The 16,562-nt window shown below is 39.7% G+C and overlaps 1 protein-coding gene across 2 annotated transcripts in view; it reads right to left on the bottom strand.

Moving 5' to 3' along the window:
* Positions 1-620: 620 nt before the first annotated feature.
* col8a2 (collagen, type VIII, alpha 2) overlaps positions 621-16,562 on the bottom strand; it is a 78,299-nt gene continuing 62,357 nt past the window's right edge. For both annotated transcript variants that reach the window (XM_077507164.1, XM_077507165.1), the window contains exons 3-4: positions 6,677-6,866; positions 621-5,757 (exon numbers count right to left, since the gene is read on the bottom strand). In XM_077507164.1, coding sequence (XP_077363290.1) covers positions 3,854-5,757; positions 6,677-6,848 — 2,076 coding nt within the window. In that variant the 5' untranslated portion in view covers positions 6,849-6,866 and the 3' untranslated portion in view covers positions 621-3,853. The remainder of the gene's footprint in view (positions 5,758-6,676; positions 6,867-16,562) is intronic.

The following is a 16,562-nucleotide window of genomic DNA, read 5'->3' as shown; positions in this document are numbered from 1 at the left end:
GAATACAACGAGATAATCAATTAATAAGAATAATTATTCAACACAAATCCCGTTGATTTATTTTTTTTAATTTGGCTTTCAATGTCTCTACTATTAAAACATTTAGGTTGTCGAACTATTCCCTGTTTAATAATAACTTGCATTCCAAGAAACGAAACACTCATGCGTAAACTCACCTGACAACCGTTGTGACGACTCTATACAACTTTCATTAATAACGCAGAAGTGGCGTTGGAGCACGAAACGGATTGAAACGGTATGTCTCCCTCTAGTGGGCGTTGCTTGAACTGCAACAACAACTTTACAGATCGCTCAGTGTACATACACAGTATTAATTTGTCAAGTATAACAAAATGCAAGACTGCTCTCAAATGCAATAAAAACACAAGTGACATCTAAAGAGTGAAATGTTTTGGGATCTGGCTATGATGTCAAGGGTGTGGACTCAGCACAAAATGACAGTGACTAATTATATTAATTACATTCAGCGTAATGGTCAGTTTGTGTTATTAATCATTTGTTTTTATTTCATTTTATTGTCATCAACAACTCTTTCAACAAAATTCTATGTATATTCTATAATATGCCCACACAATGAGAACAAACAGAAGACTCAAGTCTGACACATAGAAGAAGGCCTTTATTGATATCGTATCAATACAATCAAGTACTTGTAGATTTTCGATAAGCAGGGAAAAAAAAAAAAACAATTCCAAATCAAAACGAGTGCATTTTATACTCACATTTTACTGCGCAAAAAGTAACGCAATAGCCTTGTGTGGAAGAAAAAAAATAATCTGATAAGTAGATACATCGTACATTACACAAATAACAAAATCTCCACAAATAATCCTCGACAAACATAACACTTGGGTGCTAACTACATGTTGTAAATGCTATTAACTCATCAATGCTGTTAAATACCAGTTTACATATACGTTCTTGGCTTCGGTGGTCGGTTTTGGCATCCCTATTAAATTATCATAAATGTATAAATATCTTCATCAATTTCATGTGCAAATGGGAATGGCCGTGTATTTATTAAATGCAACTAAAACAAACAAACAAAAACAATCCCTTCAAAACCGAAGCAAAGTAAAAAAAAAATTATGTTTTTTTTATTTTATTTTATATATATATAAAGCAAAACAATTCTAAGCAATGTGTGATAAGATGGCGCTAACTGACACTTGTCAAATTATTTGCATACAGGGGAAACTGCAAGCAAGTGACATTGTCTATAAAACAAGGACAGAGAATAATAACCACACATAATTCACATCACAATTTCATACGTCCAAAAATAGAAGGCTACCAAAATAAGCCAACATACAGTACATAACGAGCCTTGAACTGCCTTGTAGACTCATGTTACAATAACGGTTCATAGCATTTGCTTGTTTGTGTTTTGGAGACAAACAGGACAGGTACAAGTGCATTTTCCCCCACCCCTCAATTACGTAATCGTAAAATACTGATTAGGTGTCATCCTAGATTGCCGTGGTCAGTCAGTGGGAGTTCATATTAGTTGTGATTGCAAAAATCTAAAAAAAAAAAATGGCTTCAGTATAGACTGGTGCCTTGAGATACGAGGTTAATTCGTTTTGCGACGAATTGAAATTAATGGAAGTGGGTTGCTCTTTCTGGTGTCCCCTCCTTGGCCACCGGGTGGCAGTATAATACAGACAGACACAAACAAAGAAGAGTCACCACTACTTTCAGTATTAGCCTGTCTGAGGTGTTTTACATTGTTGGATTCTTGTTCATTATCTGCCAAACAGCTGCTTATTTTTCATCGACTTGAGTTTTTTTTACCATCCTCTTTGTTCTCTTAAGTCAAAAAAAAAAAAAAAAGCCCAGCGACAGCTCATATCTCCAAAAAGTCAACTCACGAGTATCTCAAGGCACCGCTGTTTTGACATTCTTGTATTAAGGTAGCCCTAAATTCAATGTACTGATCGTTTTGGGCTGCGTAATTATACTTGAATATATTCTTTTGATTCTAACATTATTCTTCTACACCAGCATTCATCAACATTGAAATTTTGAACAAATAAAATAATCCCACTTACATGCTGCATCCAACTTATTTTGGTTGTGATTCTTTTTTTTTTTTAAACATACATTGGTGTAAATTTGTAAACAATATTTTAAAATTATTTTAATACTAGCTCAAAGGTCAGTACAATAATGCACAACCAAACTATAGCGTTCATGTAGACAAGCTAGGGAAACACTGATAAGATTTACCCCCAAATAATTTCATCAAATGAGTTATTTCTGGAGTGAGTATGAAACTGGCAACCCTTTGCGTTAGCGATACCCAGGAAGTAGCTCTCAGTTTCAAAACGTTTGTGACCCCTGTTGTACACTAGACTATTCAAATGTTTATTTGGTGTTGACACTGAATTATTGCACAAAAGTCATTTTGATGTCATATCCAATGTTACCATGACTTTTTGTTTTGTTTTTGTATCCTAGCAAGCCAACTGAATTCTCAATCTCCTGTAATGTCGCCTTTTATTTGCAGTTCTGTTCCCTTACTCTGCACCATAAATCTGCGCGGCACTTTCTGTCATAACCTAGAGGACAAACAAGTCAACATTTCTGTTGGAACATTGACAGAGCTGCAAGTTCTATCTGGATTTTGTAACTTCACTCCAGTTTATTATTATCTTTGCCAAAGCGTTCATGACCTGAATGCCAGTGGGACAATGTGACACGCAGACGCCCGCATACAGTGCATACATAGACACACTCGCACTGCAGGCAGGCAGAACACGCACACACAGCGTGTACCTTAAAAGCTTCCGTTGCCAGAAACGAGTACGTCGACAGCTCTGACCCCTCTGGCCTACCCACCTGACAAAGAAATGTGGCAGGTGTTTGTTAAAAGTTACACAATTTGTATTTCACAACCTGCGGCGCTCTCAGTCAGTCCCTTTACTTATTCACAGAGCGGAGCGATTTGCATTTCCGGCTCGCTCTACGCTTGTTCGAAAACATCTTGTCCTTGTTTTGTTAAACTGTAACTATTTTGGAAGCAGTGGCTTGGGAAAGTTAAAAACTGAAATACATAAATTCCTCAGTTTTTCTTTCTCTGGCACCAAATGAAGAATTATGTAAACATTATGCATGTGCATTTCATCATCAATTAATATAGCCATGGTTTATGTTAATACTACAAAGTCATATTGTTAGCTTTATCTCTAAATTGCCTTTTTTTTAATAGTTCAATAAAATAAATTAAGAAAAGAAAAAAAAAAGTTTGCAATTGCTCAGCTACAATAGCGAGAAAGAAAGCAACCAACTCATTATAAACTCTAAACACCATTCCATGATTTTAATGAGAAAACCGGACTAAACACAAGTGATCGTGACATTTAATATTTACAATTGTTTGTCTTCATTTGTACTGATGCTAATCTGGGTAGGATGAACTAACACAACGCTCTAAAAGTCATCTGATTTTGGTCCTTGTGTTGTCGGCATGTGGCCAAGATGTGCGCCGGCATAGAACGGTCATTACAAACGAAGGCACCGAACAGTCAACGATGACCAAATAATAATAAGCAACAACAATAATTAACATACAAATACAACCCCAAAACACATTTGAATGACAGCAAAACAAACAAACACCGAATAAAATTCCTTCCTCTGCCTTTTAAATCCTTCTATTATGACTGATACGTTTTCTTTCACTGATGCTGTTGGCGGTAAAGCAGACAAAAACGATAGAGGAATAATGACTGAAATATTAACTGTATTGATGCTTCTATTGTTTTTGAAATCGGTATGGCTGCAAGTATTTTAGGTTTTGGTCTGCTCATAACGGAACTCAAGGGTAAGGTTATGTGGGGCAAAGAAGGAATCCTGAGAATGAGGAGTGGATGTACTCGGTGGAATAGAGACCGTTGGCCTGATCTGAGGGCATCTGGACCCAGACCTGGTCGCCTTCTTTCAGCTCCAGGACAGCACTGCCGGACGCCTGGTCCATGTAGCCTTTCTTGTATTCATCGTAGGTGTAAGTAGCCGGCACATTGTTCTTGTACAAGGCCACCCACAGGCTAGTTCCCTTCACGTGCACGTGGTAGGCAAAGTAGTAGACACCCGATAGGGGAGCAGTGAAGATGCCAGTTGAGGGATTGTAGGCATTCTGCCCGTTGTACAGAGTCCTGTCAAATATAATTGGCATGCCAGAGGGAGGGAAAGGCTTGGAGAGGATGGCTGTGAAGGCCGGCGCTAACGAGGCAGAAAGCGGGACTTGGCTGTATGCTGGCCCCTTGCGGTCTCCTGGCACTTCGCCCCCTTCCAGCTCCGAATCTGTTGGACCAGCGACGACTGATTGGCCATTTCCCGGAAGACCTGGGGGACCCGGAGGGCCAGGTGGGCCAGGGTTACCGTTAAGTCCAGAAGGGCCCGGTTTCCCTGGAGGACCTTGGGGACCAATAGGTCCTTTCTCTCCAACTTTACCCAGTCCCGGAAGTCCTGGTAGTCCGGACTCACCCTTCAAGCCAGGGACCCCCTGTGGTCCCATGGGACCCATAGGCCCCTGAAGGCCAGGGATACCTGACTGACCTCTGGGGCCAGGTGTTCCCATGAATCCTACTTCACCTTTAGGTCCCTGAAGACCTGTCAGCCCAGGATTACCTGGCAGGCCAATGTGTCCTGCTTCACCTTTGGGTCCAGGTTTTCCAGTTGCTCCATTTGGCCCAGGCAGGCCTTTGTCCCCAGGGATACCAGGTTTTCCCGTGTTTCCACTTGTACCATGGTCACCTCTGAGTCCAGGCAGCCCAGGAGGTCCTTGTGGCCCGAGATCTCCCTTCAGTCCTGGCATGCCATGTTTTCCTGGGAGTCCCATGGGGCCGTGAAGTCCAGGGGGTCCTGGCTGTCCAGTAAGACCTGGTCCGCCAATTGGGCCCACCATTCCTTGCTCTCCTTTGTCGCCGGGTAGACCAGTTAACCCATTATAGCCCTTTTCTCCTTTTGGACCACTTAGGCCAGGTTTTCCATAGCCTGGAGTCCCTGGAAACCCAGGGGAACCCCTGAGCCCTTGCTCACCTTTTTGACCTATGTGACCTGGTACTCCTGGTGATCCATCAATGCCAGGCTTCCCAATCCCAATAGGACCTGGTTGACCTTGTAAACCTGGAAGCCCAGCCTCGCCTGGTTCCCCTCGACCCCCTGGAAGCCCCTGATCCCCTTTCGACCCGGTCAGTCCAGGCAAACCTTTTGGTCCAGGTTTGCCAATGCCTGGAAGACCAGGTGGTCCTGCACTACCTTTCAACCCAGGAGGACCCCTTACACCAGTAGGTCCTGGTGTCCCATTTCCATTCTCACCTTTAACCCCACGCTCACCCGGAGGGCCAGAAACACCTTTTAATCCTGGCTCTCCCCGAGAACCAGGTGGGCCCCTAACACCTGGAAGCCCAGGTTTCCCATTCAAAGACAGGCCAGCTGGTCCTGGCAGTCCTGGCTGTCCTGGTGGACCTCTGAGACCCGGTTCACCACGAGGACCAACCTCGCCGCTAAGTCCTGCCATCCCCTTTGGTCCAATCTTTCCCGGTAGTCCTGTGAGTCCTGGTTTACCAATCCCTGGAAAGCCGGGAGGCCCTTGAGGACCTGGCTGCCCATTGAGGCCGGGGTTCCCGAGTCCAGGTTTTCCTGGAATCCCTGGCGGACCGGGGGGTCCTCTTGGTCCGGGTTTGCCTTGGGGGCCTGGCTCTCCCTTCACATCTACCATGGGTGGCCTGTCTAAAAAAACCAAAAACAAAAAAACAAAAAAAACAAAAGGTCATCATCATGTTTAGGTGAGTAATGCAATCAGATGTTTTCATTGACTCTTCAAAAAAACAACAACTAAATAAATAAACAAATAACTAAATAGCAATGGCCTCTTCACTGGCCCCAATCATCTTCCGTAAATTTGTGAGTACCAATGAAGTATAGAAAAAAAATGGAGAAAAAGGGGGGGGGGATACATGAATACACATTTTTTTTTAAACCTAAATAAAAACCAAAGTTTCCATATAGTTAAAAGAAAAAAAGTGTGATCCTAACTATTATTTCTAGCTACAATAACTTTTAATCCAGTCTCAGTGATGTGTTGTGGACTCACAACCAGTAAGTGGCAGTAAAAGCAAAGCATTTAGTTCCACTCCGCCATGAGAGCTTATTTTGAAGCCTTTCACATGGAAGCTCTCTTGATTAAGTGCCAGCAGTCACAAACAACATGTGACTGAAACAAAAGGAATTCTTAAACTGTCATTTTTATGATCATAATAACGATTTTGATAGAATCACAACTTACAAATGATTACTACATGCTAACCTGAGTGAAATAAATTCAATTTTTTGCTCCCCTGTCTATACTCTGCTCCATCCCAGAGCTGCACAACTAAACAACAGAAACAGCATCCAGATGGCTACTTCAGGTCAGCTCTATAAACAAGGTGCAATCAGACCTCCCAACTCAGTAATGTTGGACTACAGAACTATGATTATAGAGCCAAACTGAAAAAAAAGGTTAAAATTCCCATCTGGGTTTACTAAAAAAAAGACGCCACATAAAATAATTTTAAATGTCCATTAACAATTATGTGGCTACTTACAAATCATGGTTTATAGGATCTATTGGCCAACAGAGGTCGTCAACAGCTTATTATTGACTCACCGACATAATGTCCCTTGCCCTCTCTGAACGGTGGTCCGATGGGCCCTTTCATCATGGGTTGCATGTACTTCATGTGAGGAATGGGCGGGTAGCCTCCCGCCAGAACATGCCCCCCTAGCATTAGGAGCACGCAAATAGGGGCCAACAGCATGGTGGACAGCATCCCGGGCATGCGACGTCACACAAAGAACTGAAAGAAAATCAGATGAGTAGAATTTACTCCGAATATTTTACTGTCTTCCAAGTGTAAAGTTTAGTTTAGAGTGGGACCAAATTGACTTTTTAGTGTAAAATCTACTCTACAAATTTTACTTTAAAGTTGCAGACCTATCCATTAAGTCTAACATGCCTGGTGGTTCATGTTCAACATGTTCAAGCATAAGTTGCTATACTGTAGTGATGAAACGTCCATCCATCTTCTGCGTGGTGCAACAGAGAGATCTGTTGACTTTAATTTACTGCACTTCACGAAGAAATGACAACACCGCCCTGTGCCATATGGTTTCACATCTGTGGTCAGGTGCGAACAGGAAACCACCAGAGGATGGCTTGTGTACCCTTAAGTGCGCAACTCGTTGAAACTTGCAAAACGACGTGCGAAAATTGCATCCATTTCCGCTTTTGCTGTTTACACAGAGATGCTTTTGTCAGTTTTCCGGACAGATGATGTGCGGCCTCGGCCAGCTAGCATGTGATGCTAAGCGCCAAAGAAAACAGTTGAGGTGAAAAACAATGTGGTGCCTCACAACCAAGGAATGGACGGATTAAACGGCCTTCAGAAGTGTACAGGGGATTAAAGTTACTAAACAAACAGGTCTATTAGCGCTTTTGAGAGGCGTTAAAGCAAGCAAAACATATGAGCAACAAGGACACATACACATGCAGATTTTTGTTAGCATACAAAGCGCTAATAAGAAGCGTAGACTCGACTCAACTTTTTGAAAGGGGAGGTCAAACCAAAACTATTCTTAATCATATGTACTATGCAGCCCAACTAGTCTAAATATGGTATTCTGATTAATATTGCATTTGTTGAATATGAATTACAAAATTCACCTGTTTTTATTCATCTCAGGGGGAGGCCATTTTGTCACTTGCGGTCAACTGAAAGCGACATCACAGTTGCTTACCGTCTCAGGTAACGACAAATCGCCCGTTTTCTAAGATTAGTCATGTGACATTCACAAGATAAGCCATGATTGGTTGACATCCTATGAAATCCACCTGTTTTTTTTAATTATTATTTTTTTTATTGTCCATCTCAGGAGACGTTCATTTTGTCACTTGCTGTTGACCAGAAATGACATCACAGTTGCTCAGAGCTCAGGTAACGACCAATCATGATTCAGCCTGTGTACGTCACATGACTAAACTCAGAAAACAGGTTGCTCAGGTTACGACCATTCATGATTCCGCCTGTGTACGTCACATGACTAAACTCAGAAAACAGATGAGCCGTGATTGGTCGTTACCTGAGCAACCGTGATGTCATTTTCAGTGTACAACAAGTGGCAAAATGGCTGCCCCTAAGATGGATAAAAAAAACGGGTGGATTTGGCTGCTTCATTCATATTCCACAAACACAATATTAACCAGAATGACATGTTTAGACTAGTGGGGGCGTCTAGAACATATTGTCAAGATTTTTTTGGGTTGACTTCCTCAATAAGGTGTTTTCATTGCCACATCTGTGCTGAGATCAGGTCTGTTTTATAGTTTGGCGCTCGGTGCCGTCGTCTGCAACCACACAGTTCAATTCTTGTTTTACAGCCATTCAATAAAGACTTTACCTCGGTCACGGAGCATTTTTAAATACTTAGTCACACGTCTGCGACTAAACACCAATCAAACTAAATTGATTATGAAACTAAGAATGTAAAAATGGCAAGAGTACGAAAGGAGCATTTTCTTTTTCTTAATGTATTGGCCGACTTTCAGGCTGGCTGGCACATAAACATGTCTGGGATTTGTGGTTTTGGTGCAAACGTGATTCATCAGGAGACCCCAGGTACCCGCTATTCAGCAGACCTCTCCAAAGAACCACGGGGACTCGCATTAAAAACAGAAGCATGAATAGGTAACAGACACAAGCGAACGGCTCACAGACCTCCGCAATCTGTTTGTGAAGTGTTTTTGTTGAAAAAGCTGCCCAGACGCGCTCTAAAGTGTCATCGAATCCTTGCTGGCTTGCAGCATGAGCGAGACGGAACCGTCTCAAAAACACCCACACAATCAAACAAACACGCTCAGTATGCATGAGAACACAATCTAGCTGTGAGCACTTAAGATTGCAAACTTCCTATCATTTCTTTTTTCTTACATAAGACCACTGAAAATAAATCCCGACGCTCCAGTGGTGGGAGGCGAATTCAAGCCACTTAAAGTCATACATGAACAGCCGCCATTAGAGTGGAAACCCCTCTTTCCAAACATTTCCAGCTGTTTTTACATGTTTGTAGCGTGCGTTTGTCAAAATAGCCCAAGGATCAGGAATTCTGCACATATTTTTTATAGAATATTTCTTGCTGCGGTGAAATTGGCTGGTTTATGAGGTGAATCTGTCTCATGAAGTGTGCCAGCCAGCACACACAGGCCTACCGCAGGCTGGGCCAATGGCAAGCGACTCCAAGCAAAGCGTAGAAGAACAGCAGTTTAGCTTGTGTATGCAGCATGTGGCACAAAGACACCATCGGCAAACATATAGATTTGATTGTATCATCACATGTAGGCATGGTCCGATTATTAGATTCTGAGCAAAAACACTGCGGTATCACGGTATTAAAATTACAGCTAAAATGTTTTTTTTTTTTTTAATTAAATATTTCAGTAAAAAAAAAAAAAAAAATCCCATTGAATACAACATATTTTAGTTTTAAGTAATACATTGAATACTTAGTACACAAGAAATGTGTATCATGTTCAGTTTAAATAAAAAATTATTTCTCTCTCTCTCTCTCTCTCTCTCTCTCTCTCTCTCTCTCTCTCTCTCTCTCTCTCTCTCTCTCTCTCTCTATATATATATATATATATATATATATATATATATATATATATATATATATTTTATTTTATTTTTCTAACAGACCCATGTGCAACTGGTGTTGACCTTGGGGCTAACTAGTACCCGCTGGTACAAAAAATAAAATAAAATAAATAAAACAAAATAAAATAAAATAATAATGAATAGTTTATTTCTGCTCCATTCATAACACAGACAAGAAACAAAATGCCATTAAAAATAGAAAACTGTCCCTATAAATTAAAAATTCTATAAAATATATATAAATAAATAAATATATAAATATAAAATACTACTACTACTAATAATAATAATAATATAAATAAAAATGTCAGCAAATTGAAATAAAACAAAAAGATATTTGTCGTCAAACTGCCATTAAAAATAGAAAACTGTCTATAAATTAAATGAATAAAATTGACTTTAATTAGTTTATTCCAAAGTAAAAAAATTACTTGGATGCAACTTTATTATTTGGCTTGGGAAACAAATCATGACTATAATGAGAAAAACCAAGAAATTTAGCTTCTTTTTTTTTTTTTTAAGTTTAGTCCAACAAATCATTTTTGTCCTGTGTTCTTTATAACCACAGCCGTCCTCATTTTACAAAAACATTCTTGTGTTGGGCTCTTTCAACACCAGAGGAGAACTAAAAACACACTCATTGCTGTAGTCTAGACATGTGCATAATAATGACTTTTACAGTTTGTAGAGGAAAAACAGAAGTACAAACACACACGAATACGAGAACGGTATCGCGATCAGCCGACAGGCAATTGGAAAATAAGCACCATATGAAGACAAACTACTCAGAGATGGGGAGATGTGCGTGTTCTTGTCTTTCGGTGTGTGGCACAATTATTTTGAAGAAAACATTGTAAATAGGGGTGTCACTATCAAATATTTTGACTGTTCTTTCGATTAGTCAAAATGTTATTATTGAAGTGTTGCCCTGATTGTTGTTTATATGGTCTCATTTAGTGATTTAAAACAACAACGATACATTTATCTGCTTTTACGAAGGACTACGGAAATCAAAGAATAATAACTGTTGTGAGGTTGAATTCAAAGGATTTGGAGAATTTTAGCTAAACAACGGCACTACACCATTACTCAATTATTAACAGTTAATTTGATAATCGATTAGCTGTCAAATAAAAGATCATTTCTGACAACTCTAAATGTAAATGTAGCGTGTATAGTGACATGTGTATCTAGAAGCAAATTATTGTGTTAAATTTGATCATAAAAACTGCCATTTTATACACGCACGAGTCCTTTTACCTCCTTCAATGTGAATATATTCTGCCTTAATGCTAAAAGGAAAAAGACAGCACACCTCATGAAATTGAGAGGTGAGTGAGGAAAACAGTCCCATCAGTTCAGGAAATTGCACTTTTGGGGGAAACGTTTTGGATTGCTAACCTCCCTCCAGGTTACGAAGAGTTGAGTGGATGCTGATGGAGTGCGTAGATACAGGCAAGCAGTGCAATTTAAGAGGAAATAGTAGGTGGAGAAGAACGTGTGAGGACAGGGACAGGACAGAATGTGGACAAAAACAGATGGGGGTCAGGTGGAGTTTTTTTTTTTGCTTTCTTCATGACATCATTCAGAGGAACATTTTGAATACCATGTGCACTCGGTGAAGTGCAAAAGCAGATGCGCTATTTATAAAATGGGGTGATATATGTCCTGTTTATTGAATGAAAACAGTCAAACAAAAGAAAAAAATATTATTATTATAAATTTAAAATGGCTGAATGTCGTCATTTTAACTGCTGAGGAGCTACATTTGGACAAAAGTAGTGCTTTGCCACCATCTTGTGGCATCTTGGTGCCAAGGAACTATGTTGAAGTGACTTCAGCGGCTTTCTTTAGCCAAACGTAGTGCTTTACCGCAAGAAAACGTAATCAGCTATAAACCCACAAGATGACATAGAGCAGGGGTGTCAAACATACCAGATCAGGCCCGCAAAGGGATTTAATCCGCAGTCCTCAGATGAGCAATGCTACTTGTACGGGGGGAATCGTCCTGGATGTTATTATTATTATTATTTTAAATCATAGACCGACATAAATGTGTTAAAAATGACACAATTTACACAAATAGATATGACAAGGATTAACGTCCTTATAACATTATTAACTGCGCCACGCAATGCATTCTGGGAACAATATATATATGCAAAGCAGGTAGATTTAACACGTCCGGGACGTAGACCGGCAAAGTGTTGCCGCGTTCCATTTGCATTCGTGTTATTTTTCGGAACAATATGATGACAGTTGAGCTCCATAATTTAGGGCTGGTCCATGAAAATCTGCGTGCAAATGACGGCAATTGTTTTTGAGTTATAAACCGTTATTTTCCCGGTAATATATTTTCCTCCATGCTGAGCTAACATGAGTCTGACACCCCTGACATTGAGCATTAAAATTCCACAAAATGGCACCAAAAGCACTATTTTTCTTACTTGACAAAGATCACCTGAGCATAAAAAAAACAGGAAATAACGGCAGATTATGATTGGCAGTTGATCAACCTCAACTGACGTAGCATTTATTCTTGCCTCTCTTTCTAATGTTGATTTGAATCAAGACTAAAAGGTGAGAAGTGATCCGAGAGGTTCAATTAGGCGAGTCTAATCCTGGAAAATGACACAGCTGTGAACAGAAGTGGAAAAAGGATGACACTGGATGAAGGAGCCAAGGAGGACTTTCAAGGAGGAAAGTCCTCGTTGTGGTTTGTTTCTATCAAAAGGATTCCACAGTTTGACGCCGCATGCAACACAAACCGTCGACAATATGGTCTGTGTTAGTTAACCGATGAGTGGCGATAACGGGAGATGGAAAGTAACATCAAGCAACGGGTGGCGATGACTGAAGCAACAAAACGAGGAAGCGCGGCGGGTTTGAGTCACAAACCGCAAAGCAGACGTGGAGTCGAGGAAGAGAAAAGAAAGGGAAAGTTCAAGTCTTGATCCACAACAAATGTCTCGCTCCATCCTCTGGTGTCTGAAAGAGCCTCGCAAACGCATACAAAATAAACAAAAACATGAGTTGTCAGCAAAAAAAGAAAAAGGGAAAGGCCAATTTTTCCGTCTTAACTATATAACGCTATCCAGAATATCTATAGGGCACTTTAAAGCGTCGTTTTCTTAAGTGCAGCAGATATAATGAAAACAGTAGAGCCCCAGAATTGAACCCTGTGGAACACCATTATACATATTTCACATATTATTATAAGTATGTGTTAGCTGTGCTTCAGGACCAACAGATCTTCTTTTTTACTACTTAGTATGTAACACGTACTCGCAGCACAAACAGTGCATCTACTCCAGTAAAGAACCACACCACATTCCGTGAAAACTAAAACAAAGATTCCATAGTATTTACCATCAATCCGTATTTCATCTCTGACTCAAACATTCAATAAATAAAGAAAACATAGCATGTCTTGTGCCCCTTGTAACCCAGTAGTAGATAAATCCAAGATAATAAAAGAATACCACATGATACAACGCTGCCGTCTCGCTCTCTGACTCTCACGTCCAAACAGGAAGTAATTGTGTGACCCAATCCAGAAGTAATTGTTGACAAAATATTCTTGATATGAATAATTTCACCAAGATTTAAAAGATGCATCAAATATTCAAACTCAAACAAAGCAGTAGTGTCGGTCCTGAAGAAGCTGATCCTCGGCGCTTAAGTCAAAGTGACACAAGATGGTCTTAAGTGAAAAGAATTGACTAAACGTGCGGTGGGCTTTTCAAAAAGCTGCTACCGGGAAATGAGCATGCGAGCCTGTGAGCTCTTTTTCGACGCTGCGGGGCCGTCGTAGGAGGCGAGACAAAAATGGATATAGGGTGAGAGCTCCTGCGCAAATCCTATTATTACACTGCTGCCAATCAAAGTACAGTAGAACCTCGGTGTTTGCGATTAATCCGCTCAAGAAAGTCTGACTAAAGCCAAGTCGGACGAATTCCAAAGTGATATTTCCCATGGGAAACAATGTAAATCCAATTAATCCGTTACACACATTCCAAAGTGTGAAAAGAAATACATTTTACAGAAAATAATGATAGCTTTATATTAAAAACCATGTGAAAAAATATAAATCTGATTAGTGAAGTGGGTTATGGTGACTTAATTAACTCATTCACTGCCAATGACAACTATAAACGTCAAAAATCCAATCAAACAGCCAGTGTTAATTTTGGAAAAAAATAAAATAAAATAAAAATAAAATTAAATTAAAACTTTAATTAAAATAAAAGAAATTTCAATTTCGTTTTAGTTATAGTCTTCTGACTAAATATAATTAAAGCCTTAGTCATAACTTAGTCACCTGATTGTATTGGAGTTTTAATCCAACTTTAGTCGACAAAAATAAGGAGCAATTTTAGTCGACTAAATTGACTTCTGGACCCAGTTTGTGGTCTCAGTAAGACCAAGACCGATCACTATGCACGATGGTAGCACTTAGTAATGAAATTGTTGTCATTGTTGTTATTAATAACAATGGGGATTAATAACTATGAATGAAAACAATGAATAACTAAAACTAAATTCAAATTTCTTGTCAAAATTTGCACTGGCTGTTTGCTTGGATTTTTGACGTCTATAGTCGTCATTGGCAGTGAATGAGTTAACCAACACTCAAACTATTTTGTGCTTGTTTATTGAGTGCAACTGTAAATAGGCCACACGTGGCCCAAGAAGGTAATCATTACCCATGTAAAAACCCAAAAATGGGCAATATTTTTGTTTTGCAAGGCCATGTAAACATGTTTAATTCATGCATGTAAGTGAGTTATCCCGAATGTTTCAGAAACTGGAACTTTGACCTTAACCCGAATATTGATTGCATGCAAATACGAAATCATAAGAAAACCAGGACATATGATAACCAAAATCTCAACGTACTTGACGACGAAAGTATTTAAACACCTCTCTCAAACGATTAATCGAGTCTTTCCAGGAAAGTGGAAGCTCATGTGCTGCCCAGTCATTGATCCTGTTGACGTTTCACACAGCTCAATGTTGAATGTTTCTTCGTCCCTGAATCCTTATTATTCTTCCTTCTTGAGGTTTAAAAGAAACTTGCTGAAATAACTTCCGCAACATTCCGAATGGAAATTCACTGAGCTGAATCCCAGTTGAGCGCCATTAGCTGTTGATTGGCCGTCTTTTGATTGATCACTTTGTTAAAAGGCTGCCGACCACAGCTGAATTCTCCAGGAGAAACGAACCCACAAAGCCCCCCTACCCAATCGTTTTCTCTCCTCACACACTGATGCATATTAAAACACCAGGATGTGGTGCACAGTCCTTGTGGACTGATTTTGAGGTACAATTTTTGCTGAACTTTTATGTGAAATACATTTTAATGATTTTTTTTTCCCCCCAGTACAGTATTGACTTGCGATATGAATTTATTTTTCTGTGACCATGCTTATAACTCAAAACACTCGCATTTAAAAACAAAACAAAATTGTTGCAATGTGTATTTTAACTCTTTTAATGCCACATGTCATCAAAAAAAAAAAAACTTTATATGACAAAGGCTTTGATCATTTATGTCATCCTTGAAAACGTTCTATTTCATCAGATGTCATCAGATTTCGTTATGTTTCATTGTAATTTCATACACATTGAGCCCATTGAAAAGAGATAAAATGCTGCCATCTGTCGGCCATATATAGTGAGTGTTTTTGATTCCACAACTCATAGACCAGGCAGTGCGCACTTCACTTAGACGGTGAACTGCCCATTGATAAAAACAAAAAAACAAAAACAAAACAAAAAACATAGTTGACGTTATTTAACGTTTATGGCGGCATACATCGTGATTTCACTCATCGTTATTAAACGTTTTTGGTGGTCAAAGAGTTAACAAGGAAAATTTGCACACCATAATATTGCAACTTATAAAATTGTATAAGAATGACATAATTAAATTGAATTAAAATAATTTTTGACACACTTCATAAATTGAAGGGCAATTTTGCTGCTCCTTCTAGCATGCCTTGGCCACCAGGGGACAGTACAAGACAGAAAGACACTGATCATTGAGATGTCTCAACTCCTCTCTCATTCCTCAGTTCAGTACTAATATCAGCCGTTCAATGTAGAGGATAAAGAATATATGAGTGTGAATATGGTTATATCGTCTGTCTACATGTGTTGATGTGTTGATGGCCATCATAAAAATCAACAAATGCGAAACGCAAGTATTCCTTTGTAATGATCACACTCAGAGACAAATTGAAAGCCCGGTTTGGCATGCATTTATTTTTGATTCGCTTCTGCTTGTACGTGCTTGTTTGCTTGATATCAAATGGAGACAGGGAATCTTTGGGTTGCCAGAAGCAATAATTAGACTCTGCTCGGCGCAGAGGAGGAAGCAAAACTGTCTGAATGAATTGCGCTTTTATCTTCTGATGACAGAAAGATCACCGCAGACAGTCGGGGCAACAGGGTTAAAAAAATAAAGGCAGAGTTATAGCCTGGATTGGCGAACACAAGCTGTGATGATCTTTCTTTTCTGTCAAGTTACGTGTGTACCTGCTTAGGCAGATAAATAGGCAGATAAATAATAGGTAGAGGACCAAGTGCATGAACCGTGAGGCTGAAAATATATGAAGTAGCTTCTTTTTCTCTTTATCACCAAAACATTTTTTCTGTCTGACCTTGTCTCCTCCATCAGCATCCTTCCACTCGTTTGACGCAAATGGTGACCGGGTTTATCCTTCCCTGCTGCGTGATTTATTGCATTGCACTTATATTCAAACCAGATTTCCCTATTTTGCTTGTGTTATCGCCACAAAACAGCCACCGGGGGACACACAATGGGGTGTTTTTCACTTG

The sequence above is a fragment of the Festucalex cinctus genome, chromosome 19 (assembly GCF_051991245.1).
Source record: "Festucalex cinctus isolate MCC-2025b chromosome 19, RoL_Fcin_1.0, whole genome shotgun sequence".
Lineage (NCBI taxonomy): Eukaryota > Metazoa > Chordata > Actinopteri > Syngnathiformes > Syngnathidae > Festucalex > Festucalex cinctus.
This window is presented reverse-complemented; position numbering and strand designations above follow the sequence as displayed.